The 25,038-nt window shown below is 38.5% G+C and overlaps 1 protein-coding gene across 3 annotated transcripts in view; it reads right to left on the bottom strand.

The window, feature by feature from the left end:
* ABCC2 (ATP binding cassette subfamily C member 2) overlaps nucleotides 1-25,038 on the bottom strand; it is a 50,744-nt gene that overhangs the window by 6,784 nt on the left and 18,922 nt on the right. For 2 of the 3 annotated variants that reach the window (XM_087932945.1, XM_087932943.1), the window contains 23 exons: nucleotides 23,300-23,446; nucleotides 22,150-22,284; nucleotides 21,712-21,834; nucleotides 21,382-21,437; nucleotides 20,756-20,987; nucleotides 20,362-20,540; nucleotides 18,394-18,571; nucleotides 17,680-17,934; nucleotides 14,742-14,807; nucleotides 12,530-12,667; nucleotides 10,982-11,128; nucleotides 10,614-10,698; nucleotides 10,407-10,473; nucleotides 10,047-10,173; nucleotides 9,443-9,619; nucleotides 8,982-9,149; nucleotides 6,723-6,909; nucleotides 6,412-6,538; nucleotides 4,324-4,447; nucleotides 3,533-3,749; nucleotides 3,009-3,163; nucleotides 1,445-1,600; nucleotides 460-659 (listed from right to left, as the gene is read on the bottom strand). In XM_087932945.1, coding sequence (XP_087789071.1) covers nucleotides 460-659; nucleotides 1,445-1,600; nucleotides 3,009-3,163; nucleotides 3,533-3,749; nucleotides 4,324-4,447; nucleotides 6,412-6,538; nucleotides 6,723-6,909; nucleotides 8,982-9,149; nucleotides 9,443-9,619; nucleotides 10,047-10,173; nucleotides 10,407-10,473; nucleotides 10,614-10,698; nucleotides 10,982-11,128; nucleotides 12,530-12,667; nucleotides 14,742-14,807; nucleotides 17,680-17,934; nucleotides 18,394-18,571; nucleotides 20,362-20,540; nucleotides 20,756-20,987; nucleotides 21,382-21,437; nucleotides 21,712-21,834; nucleotides 22,150-22,284; nucleotides 23,300-23,446 — 3,446 coding nt within the window. The remainder of the gene's footprint in view (nucleotides 1-459; nucleotides 660-1,444; nucleotides 1,601-3,008; nucleotides 3,164-3,532; nucleotides 3,750-4,323; nucleotides 4,448-6,411; nucleotides 6,539-6,722; nucleotides 6,910-8,981; nucleotides 9,150-9,442; nucleotides 9,620-10,046; nucleotides 10,174-10,406; nucleotides 10,474-10,613; nucleotides 10,699-10,981; nucleotides 11,129-12,529; nucleotides 12,668-14,741; nucleotides 14,808-17,679; nucleotides 17,935-18,393; nucleotides 18,572-20,361; nucleotides 20,541-20,755; nucleotides 20,988-21,381; nucleotides 21,438-21,711; nucleotides 21,835-22,149; nucleotides 22,285-23,299; nucleotides 23,447-25,038) is intronic. The other variant, XM_087932944.1, reaches the window with a different exon arrangement.

Here is a 25,038-nt window from a genome sequence, read left to right as displayed (position 1 = left end):
GTTTTAGTATTTTTTCTCTCTCTCTGTTGTTTTGCAAGTATAGGGTGTGCTTCTGTACTGGAGACAAATTTCTTGTTTGTCTAACCACCCTTAGTCAAATAAAGCTATTCTGTTCTGTTCTGTTCTACTCTACTCTAAATTCTATTCTATTCTATTCTATTCTATTCTATTCTATTCTATTCTATTCTTTCTATTTCTATTCTATTTCACCTATTTCACCTAAGGAAGATTATCTACTGATGCTACTTGAGATAAATGGTCCATATTTGAGCAAAGGCCAGAAACTGGCTAGATTATCAGATCATGCTCCCATGTAGACCAGAATATTGCAAAATGTCATAAGTTCTAGAGGAAATTCAGCCTTTGAGGATGGGAAACCAATTGTCTTTCATGATGGCAGTGGGGAAAAAAACTGACAACCTATGGTATAGATTTATATCTTCTACAGGAGAGACTTGCCTGTTGGAAACAAGCCAAGAATAAACAGATTTCTGATTCACATCCACAATCTTCTCATTGTGCTGCAGAAAGCGCTCCTGATGCCCAAAAGCCCGGATGACAGAGAGACCCGATACTGTTTCACCAAAATGGGAGTAAATTGGAGACCGTGTGACAGAGTCCAAACGTCGTAGCTGGCGGGATGTAGCCACATAGAATTGCTAGGAAGAAATAGATAGCTTAGAAGATCCATGAAACTGTATTAAGACACATCATATTGTAGTTTTCTTTTCTCAGTTTTAGCTAACATTCTTATCAAAACAAAGTTGCGGCATCCTATACTTTCAAGTGTACATTATTCTGGCACATAATTCTTGCATTTGAGCAAATAGTTTTTAATTGATGTTCCTAAAGCAAAGTCTACTTCTCCACAACATAAATGTGTGTGTTTACATACAATTCACCTCAGAGTCTGGCCATGTTCTTTTAACATGTTCTTTGCTATCTTATCACTATCATAATTACAGGGGAATATTATTTCAGAAATGAACAAAGCAAACACTGGGACAGGTCTGCATTATTAGAGGAAAAGAGGACTATTAAATTTTACAAATATGCAATTTAATTTAATATTTTGTTTTATACATCCAATGTTCAAACAGTTCTTCAATCTATGGCATTTCCATTATTATCAAGACTCATCAGAAAATCCATAACAGAATTAGGGTTATTTTATAGAAAGATGTGTGGGAAGTCGAAATTTTCTGACAGAGATCCCAAAATGTCAAGTATACTTAAGAATATTAGAATGCAATATTATTGAGTATTGAGAGTACAATAAGATATTAAGTATTCCTGAATCTGCCTTGTTTTAAAACCTACGGGACTTTCACTGTCTTTTGTGCATCACAGAATTGGATCTAAAGAGGCTGTTTTTGAAATTTCTGAGTAAGAACTCTGAAGTTTTTATTGCAAAAATATGCACTCCCAGCCACTGACAACTCACTAGAATGAAGTAGTATAGGATCCCCAAAAGCAGGGTGATAATTGCAAAATAAGGCGTAGCTATGCAAATTATCACTAAAGTACTGAGAATCATAAAGAAGCAGCTCATCCAGGAGCGAAGTGATATTGGAATAGTCTCATCCACAGTGAAAATATCCTGTAAAAAAAACGTGAGAATAAAAATAAAACTAGTAAAATAAGAATAGTCAACAGAAGCCAACGTATGATGCAATCTAACAGTACTTTTATACCAAATTCAAGTAATGCCTGCCTTTATTCTAAACTATTCATACTGTATGCCCTCTTTCCCAAGATGCTTGATGTTTAAAATAACTCTGTTGCAGTGGTGAGGATATCTCATAACTGTTTCTTGGATTATAAAAAATAATTTTCTGCATTCAAGGATCTCAGTACAAAATGTTAAAGGTAGTATTGGGCTTCAGTGATCGTTAAACAAGCTTACAAGCCTAACTTCAATTTATTCCATATAGAAGATACAGAAAATGCATCCATGGCCAGTTTTCTGTTTATTAATGGCTTTATTCTTTTGTTCATTCAGATGTGCAAACATCCCATGTTCACATGTTAGTAAAGGTTGGCTAACTAAGTTATGGATGGTTCATCACTACATTGTAGTAAATGGAGCAACTGGGTACGTGTGAAAACAGTACAGCATGAAGTCCAAATTGGTCCAGAATGGAGAGTATTAGAAACCTAGTATTGAAATGACTGAGCAAAGAATATGTGTGAAAATATCAATATAATGATGAATTAAATTCTTGACTGGTGATAGGAAATAGATAAAAGTAAGGCAAAATCTCTAGCTTAAGACAAAATATCTAGGACTCTTTTGAAACCCAGGAGGGAAGGTGGAGATTAGATCTCTGCAGAAGATGAGTCCCAAAGCCTAAGGGCCAATCTGATTTGATCAGACAAGCAGATGACTATGGGAGAAGGCCAGAAGTGGTATTCAGCAGGGTTCTGACCAGTTCTGGAGAACCGGTAGCGGAAATTTTGACCTCTGACTTGGAGATTTTACAGTATCCTTCCCCTGCCACCCCCACCAAGCCTCACCCACAGAACCGGCAGTAAAAAATGGTGAATCCCACCACTGGCAAAGGAGTCCTAAATATAACTAGGTTATAGCTATGTAGGACCTGGAAAGTAACAAGCAGCATCTTGCAATGTATCCAGAAGTCAACCAGCAACCGATGCAGCTCCTGAAGCAATGGAGTCACATAAGTATAATAGGAAACACTTATCAGCACTTGGCCACTCTATTTTCTACTAGCCGTGGTTTCCAAATGCTTTTTGAGAACTCCATTACATAATCCAAATGAGAGATGACTAGAGGATGACATATGTTGAGCAGAGTTTTCTGATCTGGGAAATACTGTAATTAGCACACTAGAAATAACTGTATTGTTAACTCTCCTGAACACAATGGCCACCTCCTTTTCAAGCAGGAGTTGCATCCAGGAGGACCCCCAGATTCAAGCCCACTCCTCATGATCAGTACTCAGTGTGCATCAATGATAAGGCCCTCACAAAGCCAGAGTTTTAACCTTGGCAAATCTGTTCATGATACGACCAGTTGGTGTTGAGTCAAAGAAACTCATAGGCACCCGCAGGATATTACTGAGGAGCTGTTCGTGCATGACCCGGGAAGCTCGGATAGCACCAAAGGAAGTAAGACCAGTTGCAATCAGCAGGAAGAGACCTAGAAGGAACACAAGCACTGTTCAGACCCTGATGCAGGTGGGGACGTTGATATAGTACTCTGAATAAAATGCAACTTCTGTTACCTTTGTGTTACATCTTGAGGACATCATAAACATGTCACTTAATCCTCTCCTATGTTCTCTCAATTCATTCTGTTCTGATATACAGAATTCAAGCCTCCCAAAAGAATCTATCATGTTTGTATAGCATAAGTTATCAAACTGATTATGAGAGCTTGATAATCTTTTTATGCTGTTTATGATGATTCTCTGTCCCTCCAGAGACAAAGGGGCTTTTTTTCGCCAGTCTGAGTAGGGGGTAAGGGAAGCAGATAATAGCAAGTGGTCTGATTTGGGGGGAAACTTACTGTTGCTTGCACCCAGTGTTCCATAGATTCCAACACGCACATCACGTGTGACCGGATAGGTCTCGTTCTGATAGTGTAGAGCATCATTCGTCCAGTCACTAAGCCAGAGGTTGAAACCAATGAAGGATGCAGCTTGTCCAATATTACTGATGAGGATGCATATAGAGAGGCCCCAACCGATAGCACGAAAGTATCGCAGATATGTAAATAGCTTCACCTGCATAGCACAGCATTGTTATGAATCATACACTCACTGCACAATTGTTTTGTACTTTATAATATCAGCTCCTGCAGACTCTTACATTCTAGGTCTCACAATTATATTGACATGGATATAACAGAAACACTTTAGTAACTTTAATAAACAGTAAGGACTAAGCTCTAAAGTGTTGAGTGATGGGGAATTGACTTGGGGCACATAAAAATAGATATAATTTAGTTAAGGTGCATAATTATACTACATAATGTTAAAATTTCATGATCTTGTGGAGCTGCATTATTAGTTGTGCAGGGCTGCATGTGGCCTACAGGACACAGGTTGGACATGCCTGCTCTAAAGGGTTATGTAGTTAAACCAACTCATATAGGCTGGGAGGATGGAGTTAGCCAATGCAACAGCCTTTCCTTGAGGAAGCTATATGATGTAATAATAAATTGTGTAAAGTTATCATAGTGTGTCTAGTCATAGCAAAAATAAACCCACAAAGCTTTATTCCTTCACAATCCTCCATAAACAATCTCTATCTAATTCTTTGACAAGGGTGTAAAATTCCCATGTCTTCATCTCTTACCTTGCCAGTTTCCACGGCTTCCTTATCAATCAATCTCTGCCCTTTAAACTCTGACATTGTTTTCTTCTCATTCAAATGCCCTGGATGACCCTTCCTGATGGATATGTTACTGCTGGTACTTCGGCTAAAACAGAAATGTTAATGGTAAAAGGCAAAATTTCTAGAACATGGTTGGCAATATATTGCACTGAAAATCTTCCAAAAGGTTCGTAATGCCTATGCAGTATACACCCTTACCTAAAACAGCTAAGAAAGGAGCCCAGTGATGAAATTCTAGGTTGGCTAATAGAAGTTCAGAGGAGCAGGTGGTTTGTTGGCTCTTTTCCATAGGTTCTGTCCAGCCATTACAACCCAATGGAGTTTTGGTATGTTCAGAGTTCATTCAGTTAAACAGTGCCATCTATCGGGACACATACCGTCTCTTTTGCAACACCTGCCTTCTGGAATGAGATCCCCCATGGCTCCAACCCTGATGCAAATCCTGGAATCTCTAAAAGACCTGAATGTTCTCCCAAGTTAGGTTGGATGGAGCCCCTTATTGGATGTTTTATATAGTACATGTTTTGTGTGTGTGTGTGTCTATTCAAATTCCCATCCTTATTTATCTATTTTGTACTGTGTTTTTATTTTGTTTTTGTTATATTGTGAGCTGCCAAGAGATAGGCTGTGGGAAGGAAGGAAGGAAGGAAGGAAGGAAGGAAGGAAGGAAGGAAGGAAGGAAGGAAGGAAGGAAGGAAGGAAGGAAGGAAGGAAGGAAAATGTTTTATTGTGTCGATATAGAGGGACTACAACTCTCAGAATTCCTTGTCAGGGTGGTTGGAGGTAATACAAAGTATAACATTGTATGGAAGATCCTACTTCTTTGATTGTGTTAACGATTTATAGTGGTGACTTATTTCTTGGAGCTAGATCCAAGACTTGGAATAAGGTTACTTGTGTCATTCTCTGAGCCTGTATTATTACCGCAACAATATTAGAAATCAATTTCTCAACACCTGCCTTCATAACATTTTTATTATCCTTGCATATACTTTTGGTCTGGGTAGAATTTGAAGAACACCTTGTCCTGGAGCTTTCAGCTTGGCTTTGCTTAGCAACAGATGTAGGTGAGATGAACTCAGCTATGGTGTTCCAGCTATGGTGTTCCACAATGGTGTTCCATTGTGAAAATATGGTTCACAATAGAACAAGGCAAGCACTAGAACAAAGGTGATAGAGAATTGCACAGAAGATTCTCTTTGCAAAATGGGTCAGGAGAGAAAGATGTTCTGAGCTCTGAAAGCATCCAAGCAAATTGATAGAAACCTCTATCAAATCTAGGTGCTATCAAGACATGTGGATGAGTGAATGTCCTCAGTCCTATTTTTCAAAAGGATTTATTGAATTTACTCTGGTCCTTAGCTGCATTTGGTGCCTCATTATGTATTTTACTTTTTTTCCTCTGTTTTATCTTGTTATCAGCATGTTAGAATTAAGGTAGGAAAAATAAATACACATCCCATGTATCTAGAAGATTAGGGCAAGCTATGGTGCGACAAGCATGAAGACAATGATATACTGGGTATACTGGAGCTGGGTGTCATTATTAGTTACTTCTGCGGCACAACATATTAGAAAGGAACATTTTTTAAAAATTGCATATTTGGAGAGTTGCCCACTGCTTCACCTGATAACTTTTCCTTAGCCACAAACATTAAGGGAAGCCAGACATTGCTGTGGTTATAGAAAGAGTTGTCATTATAACAATGAATTGCCTGAGAACCCTTTTCTATCCTTTCTATTTGTTGCTAGTGGATGTTCTGCAGTAAACAGCAGAACAAAGCTTTGTAAATTATGGTCTGTGGATGACAAAAACCAGCATCAGGAGGACAAAGATAAAATTTAGGTTGCTGAGCTGCTTCCAGTGATGCTTCAATAATTTATGAAGAAAGGTAACAAAACCAGGATCGGGAGATATACAAAAATCACAAAAGGGCAGGAAAAAAGGAGGGAAAAAACTATTGACTGAAAAGAGGAGGAAAAATACCAAGTGGAGAACAGGGAGACAGAAAGGGCACAAAGGAATCATGGGCTTGTAAAAGAACTGACCTGCGATTGAAGATTTTTTGTTGGACACTGGCCTCATTTTTCTGTGTCATAGTCACCACATCAGCTGGTATTTCTTCAGTTACAAGTTCAGGATAATCATCCAGTCCCTCCTCTTCTCCCAAGCCTGCTAAAAAATAACCAAGAGCATGGGATATTTGAATAAAAGGATGGAAACAGCCCCCAAGTGAGCAAATCTGAAGATCATCATATTGCAACTTATTGCCATGATATGTATTTTGTTATAACTTCATCTCAATTAACTGTTAAAACAAGAGTAATTCCAGATGCTGTATCTTTAGTTATTACCTTACCCATAGCTTCTTCTTCATGTATGTTATCCTGCTGGTTGCCATATGTGTTGAGCAACTGAGCAAATGATCCACTATTTGCCAGTAAGGTGCTGTAGGAACCACGTTCTGTTACAGTTCCAGCCTCTAATACGACAATATCATCAACTTGTGCAAGGAAGCTTAAGTTATGAGTCACTAGGATCCGTGTCTGTAGCACAAATAAGTATAACAAATTCAAAGAACGGTTTAGCATTCCTAGTCATGCTATCCTGGATTTAGGTCATTTTAAATAAACAATGATTCTACAAAGCATTCAATGTCCTCAACATGTTTTCTCTTTCTCTTTTTAGACATTTTTTAAGATTCATAATAAAGTTTACTTGTCTTGACAAATTTTATAAGAAATTTCATATGAATAAATAGACAGAAGTAGAAAAATGAAAGTACAGGAAAAGAAAAAAATAAAACAGTATCAAATCTCAAAAGGGGTAAACTGTCATATCACATATCCATCACATATGAAACAATACTAAAGCATATCTAAATTAAAGAGAATAATTCTCTATTGTTATAAAGTTTCATAAAATCAATGCCAAAGGAATGCATTATCTGACTTTGTGCTATCAAGTCATTTTTAACTCCTGGCAATCACATATATTTTCTCCATGATAATCAAAAGGAGAAGATATTGTGTTGTTTTTTAATCAGTTGATAAAATTGCCTTTTAAAAAACAGATAAATTACATATTTCTTGAATTTTAACATCAGAAATACTACTACTTTTCCATTTCTCAAAAAAATTCCCTAGCCCAATAAAAACATGGCTCCTCAAAAATAGAATATTATTGCTAATGCAGTTCTCAAATACTTAATTCTTTTCATGATTAGATAAGTGTTCTGCCCTTGGTCTCTTTACCCCTCCTTTATATTTTTCAACCATCTGAATTTCAGTATGCAAAATTTCCAAATTTCTGTGCCCCCCGCCCCCTCAGCATATGTTGTGGCCTATTTCTTACAGTTTTACCTGGGGCCTTCTTGACATATCTTATGGCCCCAGTTGAGAACTGCTGATTTAGGCAATCAAGTCTATTCTTTTCCCTGTCTTTTATTGTAAGGGACAAGAGCCAACCATGAGAAACTTATGTCATTCATTAGTGATCATTCTTCTTAGAAATCCAACTGAGGGAAATGTGAAAGAGGACTAATGGGCTGCCCTTTTGAATAGTCTTATTGACTTTTTAAACCAGCTGAAAAACCAAATCTTTAAAAAATATTTGCACCAAAGCTAATCAATATCTTTTAGGATTGGGATTAGTATTAGTCTTGTTATGCCCCCACCGGAGGCCAGCTTGGATGAGAAGGATGAGCTGAAGCCAGGATCATCAGAAAGAGGAGATGCAGGGCATCCAAAGACTGAGGAGACCATCATGGCTGACAGGGAAGCAGTTTTGGGAACATCAGGGAGTGGGGTAAGTGTTTGACCGGAGGAGCAGCTGCCTGCACAAGCATAAAAAGAAGAAATAGGAGGGGCAGCTGGTCAACTCTGATGAAAACAGCCATCATCTCCGCCTGATCCATGGACAAGGAGAGCCAAATGCTGACAAGTACAGCAAAGAAGCCGCCTTGGTCCTCCTGATGGGAAACATCAGCCAGGGTCGACTTAAGCAGACCGAGGGGGTTGGTTGGTTACTGGAGACAACCATTCATAATTTGTCATTTGTGCATGCTCTTGACTTTCTTGTGCCTTGAACCTCTTTATTTCTTGTTGATTTCGTTGCGCCTTGACTCCTTGGACTCCATGTCGATTTCCTCATGCCTTCAACCTCTTGACTTCCCATTGACTTCATCGCGCCTTGACTCCTTGAACTCTAGTTTGTTTTCCTTCTGCCTTGAACCTATTGACTTTGCATTGATTTTGTTGTGCTTTGAATTCATGGAACCATGTTTGCCTGTGCTATGCTTTGAAACAAGAGAGTTGGGGTGATTTACCTGGCTAATGTCCCACCCTCTCCATGCCTTAGAAGCAAAGAGGACCATAGTTTGTTGGAACTTGCACTTGGGACCTGGGGAATGACAAAGGGAGCTGACAGTGTGGAGAAAACATGTTGAACCCTGCTCATGTGCTTCTGTGGAATGGGACAGGACAAGTTTCCCATATGGGCTATGTTCTGGCCTCTGTTATTATTTTCTTTTAAGAAAGAAACATATGTTAATTTTTATAATAATAACAAATACAAAATATCTACAATCCTCAAAACACAACTCATAGTGCAAATTTACCTTATTCTGTAACAGTCCTTCTGGCCCAAGCACTTTGTCAAAAATGTGCCGTCCTACATGGGCATCCACAGCTGAGAGGGGATCATCCAATAAGTAGATATCCGCATTGCTGTATACAGCTCTAGCCAGGCTAACACGCTGTTTCTGACCACCACTCAAGTTAATTCCCTATGAAAGAAAGTACACTGAACCTCTCTATGATCCATACCAGTGCACAGAAGATTAATTCCAGGGCTACTTAAATCATGCAGTTCGAAGTATTTGTTTGCTTGCTAGGCTTAGATTTTGTTGGCACAATTAGAGAGATGGAGTTAGCCAGGCATTCAAGATAGGAGAATAAGAGTGGTTAAGGTGTGATAAATTTTCCTGATAAATCCGGTAGAAATTAAACTAATTAATATACTGGCTCCTACCACTCTACCTCTCAGTGCTTCTTTGATTACTGAGCTCAGTGGTGATACCTTTTCTCCAATCTCAGTTAGGTCTCCTCCTGGAAGCAATTTTAAGTCAGGATGCAAAGCACAGGCCTCCAGCACTTGTTGATATCGAATCTCATCTAGAGGGGACCCAAAAATGATGTTGTCTTTCAAAGTGGCATTTTGTATCCATGCTTGCTGAGGCACGTAGGCCATAGAGCCCTGAAGGAAATGGAAAAATTATGTCCAGCTACTTAAGATAATAACTGGAAAGAACTATTGTCTTTTGACAGCAGTTGGATAAAGGAGTACAAGGAAAAGAAATGATATTCGTTGACTACTAAAGTCTGTGGCAGAGTAATTTTTTAAAAAACAATCAGGTGAGGAATTGGACTGGATTCCTTCAGACTGCAGGCAACAATTCAGTTTTGAAGGACCAGCTTTGTAGAAAAGTTCTCTACAAGGGAATAAGCTGGCATAGAAATTCTCTAGTAGAGCTATCTATCTACTGGGAATGGAATAGGATGTTTGTTTAATTCCTATTTTTAAACAGAAGTGAGCTGACCTCACTTCAGGATTCTACCAGAGTACTTTGTTCTATTTATTACATAATCCATATTTAATTCAAGAAAAACGTATTTTCCTTCACCTGAATATTGATGTTTCCTTTGATGTTCTCCATCTCGCCCAACATGGCAGATATCAATGAAGATTTTCCTGATCCCACAGACCCCACTATGGCTGCAAGGCTTCCATGAGCAATTTCCAAGGTGATGCTGTAGAGAAGAATGTCATATAAACTGGTGTTAAGAATGCCTGGAGGCAGTTTAAAAAATGGTTGTCAGTCCCTAGGCTAAAGAGCATAATCTCCAATAAAGCAATGCCAGACATCCTCTAAGAACAAGAGAAAGTGTTTGTTTGCTTGTTTAGTGCCCAACTCAGTACGTCATGAATAAAAAGAACCCCCATTCCACCCACAACCCAACCTGTGATCTATATGGTGACTTACTCTTTTATAGTGACATCAGAATCCTGGTCCCAGGCAAAAGAGGCCTCATGGAATTTCACAGCACAGGCTGGAAGAGGAAGGAAAGGACACATGAGAATGAACTACTCAGCTGAGACCCAGTACGCAAACATGCTTGTATTTCTGTGTATTTTCTCAAAAGCTTTACCTGTTCTGACCACCCAAGCCTGAACCCCAAAATTAATTTACCAGGGATGGAATTATGCCATATAGCTGAAGTATTCAGGTCTTCACTACCCAGGTACCGCTCTAGTCGATCAGTAGATACTTTCACCTATAAAATTTAAAGTTAAAGTCAGGCATGGCAGCTCCAAAGCCACCAGGCAGTCTTCTTGGATGCTTCCTAGAATCTACTTCATAGTTTTCAATATTCCAAGTCAGATTGAGGAACACCAGTCATTTAGATGATTTAACTTAAATTTGTAATATCTAACTTCTATATACATTCTAATGGAACCCCTTTATCAATGATACAAAATAATGGGAAAGAGATCGGCATAATTCTCAAGACAGGCTCCTTCTCCCCTGATGCATATATTCCTTGTAAAGCTGCTCACTTGCACCATGGAGGACAGCGTCAATGGAAACATGCCAAGTGGGAAGCGCAGGATATTGAAAAGTGCTATAGAAGTAAAGGCCTTCTGTGCATCCAAGATGTTGTTCTCATCCACCATCACATAGACAGCAAAGGTAGCTAAAGAGACCTAGGTGGGAGAAGTGGAAAAAAGGAATTGAAAGTGGTTGCATTGGGGTTATTTAGTTTCTAAAAAACATCTTAACTTGAGAGTCTGGACAAATGACCACCATTTAAAAGGAAAGACTATGAGCTGGAGAGAGATTGGAATGAGGAATGGTATGAGGAAGAGATATGGATTTTTGCACTTTTTCTCCCATATAAACAATTCTGCTTTGTTTGTTTTTTTAAAAATTGCACACATTTTTGGTAAGCATTTGTAATACATACATTTTTGTGCATTTTCCTAGTGAGCACATTATTTGCACAGGAAATCTTTCCATAGGAAATGTCCATCCATATACAGTATTTCTATAATAATATCTGCATTAATATATTTAAGACTTTTCTGTGATCTACATTAATGCATGTTGATTTTGGTACCTAGCTATAAATTGCATTGCAGAAATCAGGAAAATGCACATATTTGGTATGTTCTGAATCATCCTATATATTCAATAGATTCAAACTAACATATTTATTTAAACAATTTAATAAAACAAATTCCCCATCCATCTCTAATATGTGGCACGAAGATTATCTTTCTACACCAGATCAAGCCTCACCAGCAATAAAAACTATAATAGGTCCCTTCTTTAATTTATGCTTAAAATTATATTGTTGGTTATTAAAATGGTTACCATTAAAGTAATGTAGTGTGTTCTAAAACAGCTAAAATTAATCCTTTGCAAATTACTTCTAATTATAGTTAAGTTTCTGCTTGCACTTCAGACTCTACTTTAAATCAGCCTTTCTCAATCTGGCTCTCAACTGTCTTTGACTATCAGACTCATTATTTGTAGTTAGCTTTGGCTAGCTTATTTTTAGTAGGTTTATATACCATTCCAATCATGTCTGATTCCAATGGGGTTTACAGAAAGCAACAAATATGGGAAGGTAAAATGTTGCTTTGTGAAGCAGATGTACAGTTAACCTTCAATCCTTGAAAAAAAAAATTAGTAGGATGGTCATGGATTTGCACTAAGTACATCCAACTTTTGCAGTCTTAGATCCAAGCTCAGAGTGTAATATTTTGTTTTAAGTTGATGCTTTAATTGAAGACAGGCAATCTTCATAGCTTTGTCTTGGTTCTAAGTCAACAAACCTTTGGATATCCCTCTTAATTAAAATTAGTCAAGCCAGAGACCATGTTTCCCTAGCCTGCTATCCTGCACATGTGTTAAGACCAAAACCCTGAAAGATAAGGCCACGTGAGAAATTGCTAAGTTGCTGCAGGACTCATCCTCACTAACATCTATCAGTAGGAACAGAATCAAACTGATAGATGTTGCAAAATTTCTATTTGTGTTTCACATTTCATTTACTTGTTTTCCTTTTCTTAATGTCCCTCCCATTCCCTGGATTATCTTACTAGGATAGGTGCACAAGAGAAGATGAAGATGGCAAATGATTGTAGATGGAAAAAGTGCAGCAGCCCTTTCAGTTCCCAAGCCCGGATCTTTTCAACTTGCTTTTGAAATGAGAGCTCCCAAGCAAAAAACTTCAGGATCTGAAAGATACCCATCAATAGTCAGAATGTCAGATTGGTCGTGAATTTGGCAACTCCAAATTTCAACTAACAAATGCTCTGTCTTAGACATTGGCAAAAAAAATCAAAACACCAAATACAAGTTAGGCAGAGGTGATCTTGTAGACAACCCTCACTCTGTTACGGATCTAGGAGTACTTATCTCAAATATTCTAGGCCCCAGAGCTCACTGTAACAGCATTGCCAAAAAGGCTTTAAGAGTTGTTAACCTTATTTTGCGAAGCTTCTTTTCTGGCAACATTGAATTGTTAACTAGGGCATACAAAACCTTTGCCAGACTAATTCTTGAATACAGCTCGTCCGCCTGGAACCCGTACTGTATATCGGACATTATTACAATTGAGCGGGTTCAGATGTATTTCTCAAGAAAAGTATTCCACTCCTTCACTCACAATAGATTTCCCTATGCCTCCAGGCTTGACATTTTGGGCCTGGACAATTTGGAACTGCACTGCCTGTGGTCCGATCTAAGTATAGTTCACAAAATTGTCTGCTATAACATCTTGCCTGTCAACGACTTCTTAAGCTTCAATCACAATAATACACAAGCAAACAACTGATAGAAACTCAAGGTAAACCACTCCAAACTCAATTGCAGAAAATATAACTTCAACCACAGAGTGGTCAATGCCTGGAACACACTACCAGACTTTATTGTTACAGCCTCAACCCTCACAGCTTCAGCCTCAAACTGTCTACAGTGGACCTCATCCCATTCTTAAAAGGTCTTTAAAGAGGGTGTGCATAAGTGCACCAGCGTGCTACCATTCCTGTCTTACTGTCCCCATTTATCTGTATTTACTTCCTTTGTTCCTGTTTATGTTCATACTTATACTTATCTTGTACATGTTTGACAAACAAATAAACAAATAAATAGAAGAGAACATATGTAGCTCAGAATTGAATCATGGAATCCTTGGTGCTCTCCAAGACTGGTTATTTGCTGGCAGATGTTTCATTATCTGACTGGATAATATCATCAGTGCTAGTGATTGTGAGGAAAATGAAGAAAATCACATCTCCACCAACACTGGCAGGGCAAGCTATTATATATAAAAAATAAACCCCACACTTAGTAGCACTAATGATGTTCCCTAGTTGGGTAATGAAATGTCTGCAATCAAACAACCAAGTTCAGAAAACACAAAAAACTCCGAATATTCTTCATATATGGGGCTCAGTCATACTGAGGTCTCCAATAATTCGAAACAAATGAGATAGCTTTATTCCACTCTTCTTCCATTTTTAAGATGGGCAACACCCAGCCCATTGGACAAATATGTACACTGATAACACTCAAAGAAAACATAGATACTGTCACATATTTGTTTCGGGATGGCATCTAAGAAGGGACTTCAGGTAAATCACAGCTGCCATATATCTTGCCTGGCTAAACTGAGACACAGTTCACAAATCTTAAGATATCCTTAAGTAGTCTACTGCAAATTAGTAGTGTGGTTTTCTGCTGTTTTAGACAGAACACACACAAATAAGTTGTTTAGTCCTTGAAACAGATTTTGAACGTTTTCAAATTTCTCAATAACCCAATCCTAAAATTCCCAGCCCACCCCCTATAGCAGCGGTGTCAAACTCGCAGCCCAAGGGCAGGATGCGTCACGTGCTGGCCCCACCCCCCACCTGGTTTAGTGAAAGGGGGAAAAGTCCCAATACATCACGTGACAACACCGTGACAATGCGAGTTTGACACCCCTACACTACAGCTTCGGATCACCCCACCCAAATATATATATATATAAAAAACACCCTATGATCCTTGCCCTTCAAAACGTTGTTCACTCTGACTTTATACCATGACTGGAAAAATCTACAACCTTGGCTTACTATGGCTTCAGGCTTTTTTCTTCTTTGTCTTTCTCCACTTTTGCCTTTGGCCCTATCCAGTGATATTTATAGACCAGAGTGCAAGTGAGAAAATGTGTATCCCAACAGGAAAAAGAATCCCACTTAACCCTAGTCTGACCAATGCAAGGTATAGCAATAAAACCCCAATGATGGCAATCAGTTTATTGCTCACCTTGATGCCATTAAGAATTTCATTCATTATTTTCATGCGTTCATCCTTGTGCTTCATATTTTTCACCTGATAAAATAAATGAAGTACATATCAGAGCTGAGAACAGAATCATATAAAATATTAGATGTTTATGAGTACACCTCAACTGGTTGATTGGTTTTGTTTTGCCTTTGACCAACAGTTCTGAAATGCTTTGATCCAATCACTCCTCTCAAATCAATATAAAAACAAAACCACCCAGACTTGAGTTATTTTACTCAAGCATCTCAGCAGCAGGAGTCCCAAACCAAATCCATCACTTACAAGCAATTACAAATGCCCCATTACCCTCAGAGTAAGACCACATTGCCACCAGTTTAAGATGCCTTCAATAATCAACGGGGTTTGCTCCTGTTTCTGAAAGGAAAATGAGGGACTGCAGCTTTGTCCTACTGGGTAGGTTGTAGAGCAATGGTGAAAATGGGTGTATCCTGGGTGAAAATGATGCCAATAGTAATGTTAAGGATTATCAAGTAAAAATTATTTTATTATTGTGGGATAATAAAAATAGAAGGCATATTTAATTTAGTTTATTTACTTTATTGTACCTCGTATAACAAAATTAAATGCCATCTTTAGTGTACATTATAACTATAAAACGCAAATACACATCCTTCGCATTCTATACAATTGAATTGAAAACCTCTGATATTGTATTAATATTGCATTATACAGTAGAATTCAATATAGTTTTTGATATATTTAATATATTTGGTCCAAAATCATTGAAATGGAAGGGACCATCCAGAACAGTGAATTAACTCTTCTGTTCAGAGCAAAATCCGTATTAAAGCATCCCAGATAAAATGGATGCCTCACTTCCACTTGAACACATCCAGTGAAAGAAACTCGATCACTTCTCTTGGCAACTGATTCTATTGTCAAATCCACGTTTAGGGAAGTTTTTTCTAACATCCTATTGAAACTTACTTTTCTGTACAGTTCAATTAATCTATTCTATTATTCCAGGATCTTTTTCATATGAATTATTGCCAAGCCATGCACCCCATTGCATGTAGAACCTGTGCATTTGTCCCTGTTAAATTTCATTCTATTATTTTTAACCCATTTCTTAATCTATCAGAACTTTCAGAACCTTTTGAACTCCAATTGTGTCTTCAAATGTATTAGGTATCCTTCCCAATTTTATTTAATCTGCTAGTTTGATAAACATTGTGTTCATTTTATCACACCAATTAGTAATAAAAGTATCATAGAACAGAGGAACTAGGGTCTTACAGCCCTACAAATTTTTTCAATTGGATGAAAAGCAGTTGGTATTTCAGCATGGTTTTACTAGCCGTTCACTGAATTGTCATGACAGCCACCTCACAGTTAATCACTGTGCAAATCAGCATGTCATGGAGCATGTGAAATGTATTGTTGATATCAAATAACAATATTCTCTCAGACTATTCAAGAAATGAGATAAAATTAGTCTAGGCAAAATTTGTGCTAAAAATCTATGCTGAGTTCTGATATTTATGATATTATTTCCAACATGCTTTACAGATAATCTCTTTGTAATCTTTTCTATAGCCTTTCTAAATATTGATTTCAGACATCAGCTGCTACCTTCAGTCTCCTAGGACGCAATTCATATGTCAACTTACTTTTGGGACAACCTCCATAAGATTCAAAGTCTAGAGTGAAAGAACAATTTTGAAACTTTAACTCTGAATTAGCAGTGATGGCTCCAGGAACTGAAAGATATCTGGAAATACAGTCTTTATAAACTCTGGGGATTGGGATGGGTGGGGGAGAACTATGTTGTCTTGATTTTTTTTTTCCTTCCTCCAAAGCCATTCTCAGTCGATGATGATCAAGAGTGGGAGATCTAGCTCCTGGCAACTGCCTTGTGGGATCATTTAAGGGTTGGTACTTTCTCTGTTCCTATTTAACATCTATAAGAAACCTCTGGGGGAGTTCATCCGTCACCATGGGATGAGGTATTGTACGGATACTCAGCCCACGGTGAGCTAACCAATTCTGGGACCATCCTCTCTTGGTGCCTGGAGACTGTTGAAGTCTGTTGAGGTCTGGATGGGGAGCAACAGGCTAAAAAACTTAACCCTGGCAAATAGGAGTGGCTCTGGGTTAGGGACTCTTCGGCTCTTGGAATGTTACCATCTTTGGTCATGGATGGGATTGCACTGCATTGACCCAGTGCATAATCTGGGAGTTCTGGACTTGCAACTCCTGCTTGAGGAAGGAGTTTTAACCAGGAGAGCCTTTGCATAACTTTGAATTGCGCACCAGTTATTCCCATTCTTGGACCAAAGTGCCCTTCTTACAGTCACCTACACTCTGGTCATCTTGTATGGACTATTATAATGCACTCCACATGGGACTGCCCTTAAAGAGTAACCAGAAGCTTCAGTTAGTTCAGAATTCAGCGGCCTGAACAGTTTGTGTGAACCTAGACATGCACATGTGTCACCTCCTCTGTGGCAGCTGCACTGGTAGGGGTGGTGGTTACGGGTTTTATTATATGGCAGACTTTTTCAATGTTGTAAGCCATCCAAAGTTACCTATATGTGAGTTGTGTCACTGTATAAACTTGTTAAATAAATAAATAAACAAATAAATAAAACTTTTGTCTTATCAGCATTGCTGCCTGATTCGCCATTTGTTTGTTTATTTTCCTTCAGTGTGATCAGCTACTTACTTCCATTTGGAAAGCCGAGGAAAAGGAAAACATCTTCATTTACTGTTCCTCCATGAGACTAGCATTGTTTTTTGAGCCAGAAAGCTGACTAAGCTAAGTGCAGGGGAAAGGAAGAGCTTCTCTGAGAGGCATTTCTCAAATGGCCCCTTGGTGAAACATGGCCTTCAGCAAATTCCAATTATGCTGACCCTTCATGACAGTATCTGAAAAAGAAAACCTGTACTTGCTTACTTGAATACGCCTGGACTTAGTGACCAGCACAGCATTTAAAGGAAAAAGTAGCACCAGCACACCAATCCCAGCAAGCACGGAGGGTCCTAGCTCAGTCCATAGAAAGACAAGAGATATAATAATCTGCAGTGGAGATGACCACAGCTGATGCATATAGACTGTGAAATCCATGAAGCGCTGGGCATCTACTGACATCAGATTCACCATCTCGCCCACTGTTGATTCCTTCCGTGTAACATTGGAGACTGTAAGTGCCTAAGAACAGAATCGATTTTGAGGTTTTGAAACAGAATATTGTTCAAATTAATCTGCATCCCAATGCTCTTTAAATTGCTTTGATCAAAACCCCAATTATCCCTAACCAAACAAGTAACTGGCCAGGAGAACTGGGAATCAAGAGAAATTGAACCATGAAATATTTGAAGGTTACAAAGTTGGGGAGGAAAGACCATTCTAATATATTAGTTAGGAGCAAAATTTTATTCAGCTAACTCCAGGCAGAGGTACATACATACATACATACATACATGTGTATGCATATGTATAAATCAATATATACAAATCAATATAAAGGTCCAGACGCATCAGATCTACAGCAGTGCTGAACAAACCCAACTTTTGCACACAGACCCATTAAGAAGAAAGCATCCTATTAGCACAGATTGGCCAGCATTAGGAAAATCACCACCATCACCAATTCAAGAGACAACTGACCTTTTTGTAGATGGCAGCCACAAGGGACGTGCGTAAATTCATTCCAACTTCAAAACACAGCCGGAAATACTGCTGTAGGCAGAGAGACTGCACCAATGCAGTCAAAAAGAGCAGCACTGCAAACACATAGCCCTGCCAAAGGTAGGCCTTTGGATCAGATACAAAGTTGATTATCATCCTATAAGAAAAGATAACCCAAATGCATAATGCCATATAGACTTTTAGAGACCATATACCAAGAACATTTCCTGTTGACTCTATCTATACCAGCTTTGTCCTTCTTGGACTCCTCAATCAGGTTTGGGCAATGCAAGCAATGAATATCCCACACAGAACTGCACTCAGGAATATTTTGGCATTAAGTGGCCTACAAGACTCCATCATCTGTGGTTCTGCATTAGGTATATCAACTCAGAAAAAAGCTCCATTAGGGTCAGAGGGACCTCTTTACAAATAAACTAATATAATGTAAACTTTAAAGTTTACATTAATGCTGAGAAACACACAGGAGCCAAATTAATTTCTGGGAATGTGGTCTTGGTAATAAAGTAGGCCAACCTTTCACAGTGTCTGAGACCATATCCTCAATAGGTATTGTGGGATAATGATTCAAAGTGGGTCAGATTACATCACATATATGAATGAAGATGCAATTTATTTTTTTCTTTTCCTGAAATGTAAAGAGGTTGGGTTGTTTCTTTGCTTTCTAAACTATGTTAATTCAATTTTGGGGCTTACTTTATAGTTTATTTCTGTTTCCTGACTCAGAATGGTGAGAAACAAAAATTCCTACAGACAGAAACATCACCCAGAGAAGTTTCAAGCAAGGGAAAGTTTGTGGGTGAGTGAGTCACATTGGCAGGGGCCACAAGGAACCCTGTGGTCTTGGGTTGCTTACCTATAACATAACCTATAAATAATTAAGTGGGGTTGTAACTGCATTGTTAAACTGGGACAAACTTGTTTTCAGGTCCTACTCACAGATATGAGATATGCTGTGATACGGTCACTTATACAACTATCATAAAACAATTTTAAAGCAGAAATCTGGAATGAGATATTTATTTTGCAGGCTTACTTTAAGATTTTTTACTGGCATTGGCAACTGCACTGAAAGCTGCAGTCAATTGGAGGGGAGGGCTAAAGACTATAAAATGGATGAAAGTCACAGCATACATTGGGAAGGACTAACTACTAGATCAAGTTTTGTTTTATCTCCTTTTTCTACCTATAGTGCATCTATTTCAGGGATTACTCCATAATTTTCATGTGAGGAAGGGAAAATTGTGCTATTAGGTTTTCAGCAATCATAGGACTCTGAGGATACCGAAAAATAGACTTAAGGGTTACACATTGCCTCCTTCTTTCCACCTATTGTCAGAACAATTTAAGGTATGATGCATACATGGCAGTTCATATCCTAGGTGGAAAGAGAACACTGGATCTGAATTTGGTGGTTTGGGATAGTATTAAAAAGAGCTGGGCAGCATATTATACACAATAGCAAAATGCAGAGAGCAAAAATATTGAAAAAGCAGAAAAGATATCACAGTCTCTATCTAGTGAATCTGACAATAGAAATAAAACAGCAACATGAATGAAGGCAAATATTCATGTCCCTGGATAACGTTGCAGGATCCCATCTGCGTCGGTCACCGGGACCAGAAATTTAGTCTTCCAAGCTTTCAGACTGATGCTCAGGGAACTTCTCTCTCGACCAGAATGTGTGATCGATCACCTCTGGTCCTGGTGACCGACACAGACAGGATCCTGCAAAACAGCAACAGCATAAAGATATGTCTCAAAAATTATGGAAATCTTTAAGACATTTTTATTTTTTTATTTTTATCGAGCTGTTTAACAAAAAATCGACACAATCTTACACCTAAACATTCATTGTTGTTGCTTTTTATCTCCATGGGATCAGTGAGGCTTAAAAAAAAACAAAACCCTGATATAAGGACTTACTTCAGCAGTTGTGGATTCACAAACACCAGAAAATCATGTATCAACTTCAGTCCCACAGATTTCAGAAGCTTTCCAGCACAGGTTTGAAACAATGCAACAATTAGCCAGTTTTTAGCATAGTAATCATTGGATTGTTCTCCAGCAATTGCCATTTTCTTGGGCTTTTTCTCCTTCTCTTCCTAAGTTCAAAGCAAAATTTGGTATCAAGCATCTGCTTATCTCAGTCCTTCAGCCAGACCACCTATGATAAGAACCGATCTTACTGTCACCGGGTGCTCTAAAACTGGGATACAACAGATAGTGGAAAATTTCATGTGCTAAATTTCTCCCATTTCCATCATTGCCGTTTTTCAGAAATAAAATGTAAGACTTCCCACAAAGTAGTAATATTTACCAGAACTAATGCGTCTTGACTCTGGGCCTTACTCAAGCCATTTGTGAGGTCAGTGGCTGCTAAACGCTGTTTCCTCTTCCGATGCCAAATCTCTAGCTTTCTTTGAGCCTTCCTGACCCCAGCCTTCATATTTTTCTCAAATGTGCAAAAAATCTGCTGTGTCTTCTCCGAATCCCTCAAATCCCAGAGGTCATCAATCTCTAATGGTTTCCGATATCCCTTTACCATCATCCTGAAAAGTACAGCAAATTCCATCAGAGTGTGAAATTGAGACATCCTGCTTACTCTGTATAGCTTTAGCAATTAAATGTGAGGCACAAGGGATGTCAATCCTGAGCAGTAATAAGAGTCTATACCCTATTTCCATTTTGCTAAAGTTCTGTATTCACATCCCCACCATGACCATACAACTGCTAAAAAGTTTGAGAAATGTTGCATTGTTCTTTGCTCTTCACTGTAATCACAATATAGCCAATCAATGGCAACATCCATATTCACGTCCTTGCCCTTGCAAACATGTATAACATTGCAATGACATGAACTGCCAGGACCTCAGATTAAAACATAAACGCTATTGCCTATTGTTGTTGACACTCCTGTGTCATTTTCCAAGTAGAATTGCATACCTGTTATACCAATGGAAAGTGATGGAACTCAGGAAAGAAGCTGTGATCTCTGGGTTCTGTGAAATAAGGGAGGCAGAACTTTTAAGGCTAAACATTTAGGGAACAAAGTGATGACCTTCCAAACAAGAATTGCAGTCACTCCCACCCTAAAAGGCATCAGGTGGGTGCTATGGAAAATTGCAATTAAGGCTCAGTAGAAGTGGTAGATGGAAAGATTCCTATCCTATGGGAAGCTGTCTAAAAGCAGACACCCTTCTCTACAATGCCCAGGATTATTCCCTACCTTGACAATTACTCTGCAAATTGAAACATTTCACTAATGACTCTCACTTTTTCTGCAGCTTCCTTCATTTCAGGAGCAACGTCAGAAATAATTGAAACAAACAATAAAAGGAGTTGAAGTCCATAGGACCCAAGGAAGAAGCTGAAACGCGGTACATCCGTAATGGAGCCCTGCAAGAGAGGAAAGCAAATGCGAATTATGAGTAGAAGTGCCTACAAAATTAAATTGCTTTGATCTTCCCTGGTAACTCGAGATCCTAGAAGAACCCTCCTATGAGTAGTTTTTTTTTCACACAGATGATGTTCCCCAAATTACTACTCCTGTAGCATTTAGTGCACGCAGTGAGAGAAGCTACGTTTGATAGATGGCTAGCTAAACGGAACATTGTAATTTTATTTATTTGGAGTGGAAACTTGGCTAAAGGAAAAATTGCTACCAGGAGGCTTTATTATCCCATTTCTCTTTCTGTCTCTTTAGCTTCTCACCTGCACTGCTTGTCGGATAAGTGTCTGGAGCTGAAATATACCACTGATTAAAGAAAACATGAAGAAAAGGAAAAGAATCCCTGAATCTCTGCACACGGTGAAACGACAGCTATCATGGATCAGCAAAACAAGTATCTGTAGGGTAGAGAAAAGCAGAGAGATTATAAGTCTAAATTGACTTAAATCCTTCAGAAGAAAACAGTGCCCCATAAAATTGCTCTATCAGGAGGACGTGAAACTTATTAATGGAGAGCAGTTTGAAGATTAACTTCCTTAGGTAACAAAACATACTCCACTGCGACAAGGTCAGCAGTACAATGCCTGGTTACTTGCATTTCATAGAAACTGCAGGGAGGATGAAGCAAAGGCAGAGTTGATGAAGTTAATGGTGGCGGGGAAAGCTTTGTTCCCATTACTCTGTTTTCTTTTAAACATATTCAGGGCAAACCCCGAAGCTGTTATTTGATCTACTGATGAAAATATGACAAAATAACAGAATAATGAGTTGGAAGGGCCCTTGGAGGTCTTCTAGTCCAAACCCCTGCTCAAGCAGGAGACCCTATACCATTTCAGATAAGTGGTTGTCCAATCTCCTTTTTCAAACCTCCAGTGATGTAGCACCCACTACTTCCGAAGGCAAGCCATTCCACTGATTAATTGTTCTGACTGTCAGGGAATTTCTCCTTAGTTCGATGTTGATTTTCTCCTTGATTAGTTTCCATCCATTGCCATATAAAAGTAGCATCTTCAAGTATTTTGAATGAAACCTGATATATCTGTTTTAAATCAGAGGTTTCTTTTTCTTAAACAACATAAAAGAAAATGACCGGACCCAGACCAGCTGATTGAGAATCTTACATGCAATACTTTGTGGGAAAGTCTTTGAATTTCCTCTCCTCTAATGCAGTCCCCTCTAACCTCACGCCATTAGCTGTGCTGAACCAACACTGCCATCATGAGTTGCCACATTGGGGAACATGGGCCTAAAGAAAATCCACTGTCAAAAATTTTAATGAGTCCTAGTCTAAAACAATGGAAACAGATTGATGCTGAAATTATCAGTCTGGAATCAGCAACATGGAGAGAAAACTAAGTAAATAATGCTTTTATCCTGATACAGAGTAAAAGTACGGCAGGAAGGGACTCTCACCCAAGTGACGGAATAGAGTACAGGATTTGTGTACTGGACAGCAGGTATTCCATTACTAGAGACGGGGTACTGTAGCTTCCCTGAGTCTTCAACAATGGTAAAAACCACTTCAGTTAATGCCATCAGTAAGAGCAGCAAAGTCAGCACCTAATTAAAGAAAGAGTGACGTAAGTTACTACTCATTGCTGTCCATTAGGTTTCAAAGGAACAAATTTTGAAAAAGTTTACAAAGCATCAAAGAGAAGAAACCATATCATAAAGGAAAACTTAAAGATGCAATCTATTGAGCTTGGTTCTTGCTAAGGCAATGTTCCAGTATATATTTATTTTGTCAAGCAGTTATAAGAAAACAGGTATAACAGTTATGAATACATGAAATGGATATATATAAGAAAAATAAAAAGAAATAATAGGACAGGGATGGTAGGCACGTTGGTGCACTTATGCACGCCTCCTACAGACCTCTTAGAAAAGGGGTGAGGTCAACAGTAGACACAAGTTTTTGGGGTTAGGGGAAGAAACCACAGAGTCAGGTAGAGTATTCCAGATATTGACCACTCTGTTGCTGAAGTCGTATTTCCTGCAATCAAGTTTGGTGCGGTTTACCTTGACTTTCTATCTATTGTGTGCTCTTGTATTGTTATGGTTGAAACTGAAGTATTCATTGACAAGTAGGACATTGCAATGTATGATTTTATATACTATACTTAGATCGGGCTGAAGGCGGCGTAGTTCTACGTTTTCTAGATCTAGAATTTCAAGTCTGGTGGCATAAGGTATTCTGCAACGAGTATAAGAGTGGAGAACTCTTCTTGTGAAATATTTCTGGACTTTCTCAACTGTATTAATATCAGATATGTAATGCGGGTTCCAGACTGATGAGCTGTATTCAAGTATCAGGCTAGCAAATGTTTTGTATGCTCTAGTTAGTAGTGTGATATTACCAGAGAAAAGCTACATAGGATTAGGTTCACAACTCTTAATGTCTTTTTGGCTATGTATTTACAGTGGGCTCTAGCACTTAGATCATTAGAGATGAGTACTCCAAGGTACTTGACAGTTTGGATCATCAACAAGGTCTTGACTATTCAGCTTGTATTTTATTTTCTGATTTTTTTTTGCCAATATGTAAGACAGAGCCTTTATTTGTTGAGATTTGAAGTTGTCATTTGTTTGACCCTTCTGATACATAGTCGAGGTCTTTTTGAAGGATAGCAGTATTGTTGGTGGTGTTGAATAGCTTTACATCATCAACGAAGAGAACGCAGTTGCTCTTAATGTGATCACAGAGGTCATTTATGTAGAGTATGAAGAGAGTTGGTCCTAAAACACTGCCTTGGAGGACACCACTGTTGACAGGCACAGGATTTGATAGGACCATTTTGACCATTTGTTGCCTGTTTGACAGGAATGCTTCTATCCAGTTATGAAGGTGTCTGGAGATGCCATAAGATTTTAGTTTTAGGAGTAGTTTGTCATGTACCACTGAATCAAAGGCTTTACAGAAGTCTATGTAGATTGTGTCTATTGCTTTGCCCTGATCAAGTTGTATAGTCCATATGTTTTTGCAGTGTAAGAGTTGCAGATTACAGTTCTAAGAATTCATAGTGGTCCAGGAAATCCAGTACTAACTAGGTCCAACCCTGCATACCTTTTCTGATATTAGCCAAAAATCTGCTAAATGGGACAAAGCTGGACAGCTGATACAATCCAAAAAGTCTATTTTGACCCAATAGTTT

Source organism: Pseudonaja textilis, chromosome 4 (genome assembly GCF_049901715.1).
Source record: "Pseudonaja textilis isolate UNSWEBS1 chromosome 4, rPseTex1.2, whole genome shotgun sequence".
Lineage (NCBI taxonomy): Eukaryota > Metazoa > Chordata > Lepidosauria > Squamata > Elapidae > Pseudonaja > Pseudonaja textilis.
This window is presented reverse-complemented; position numbering and strand designations above follow the sequence as displayed.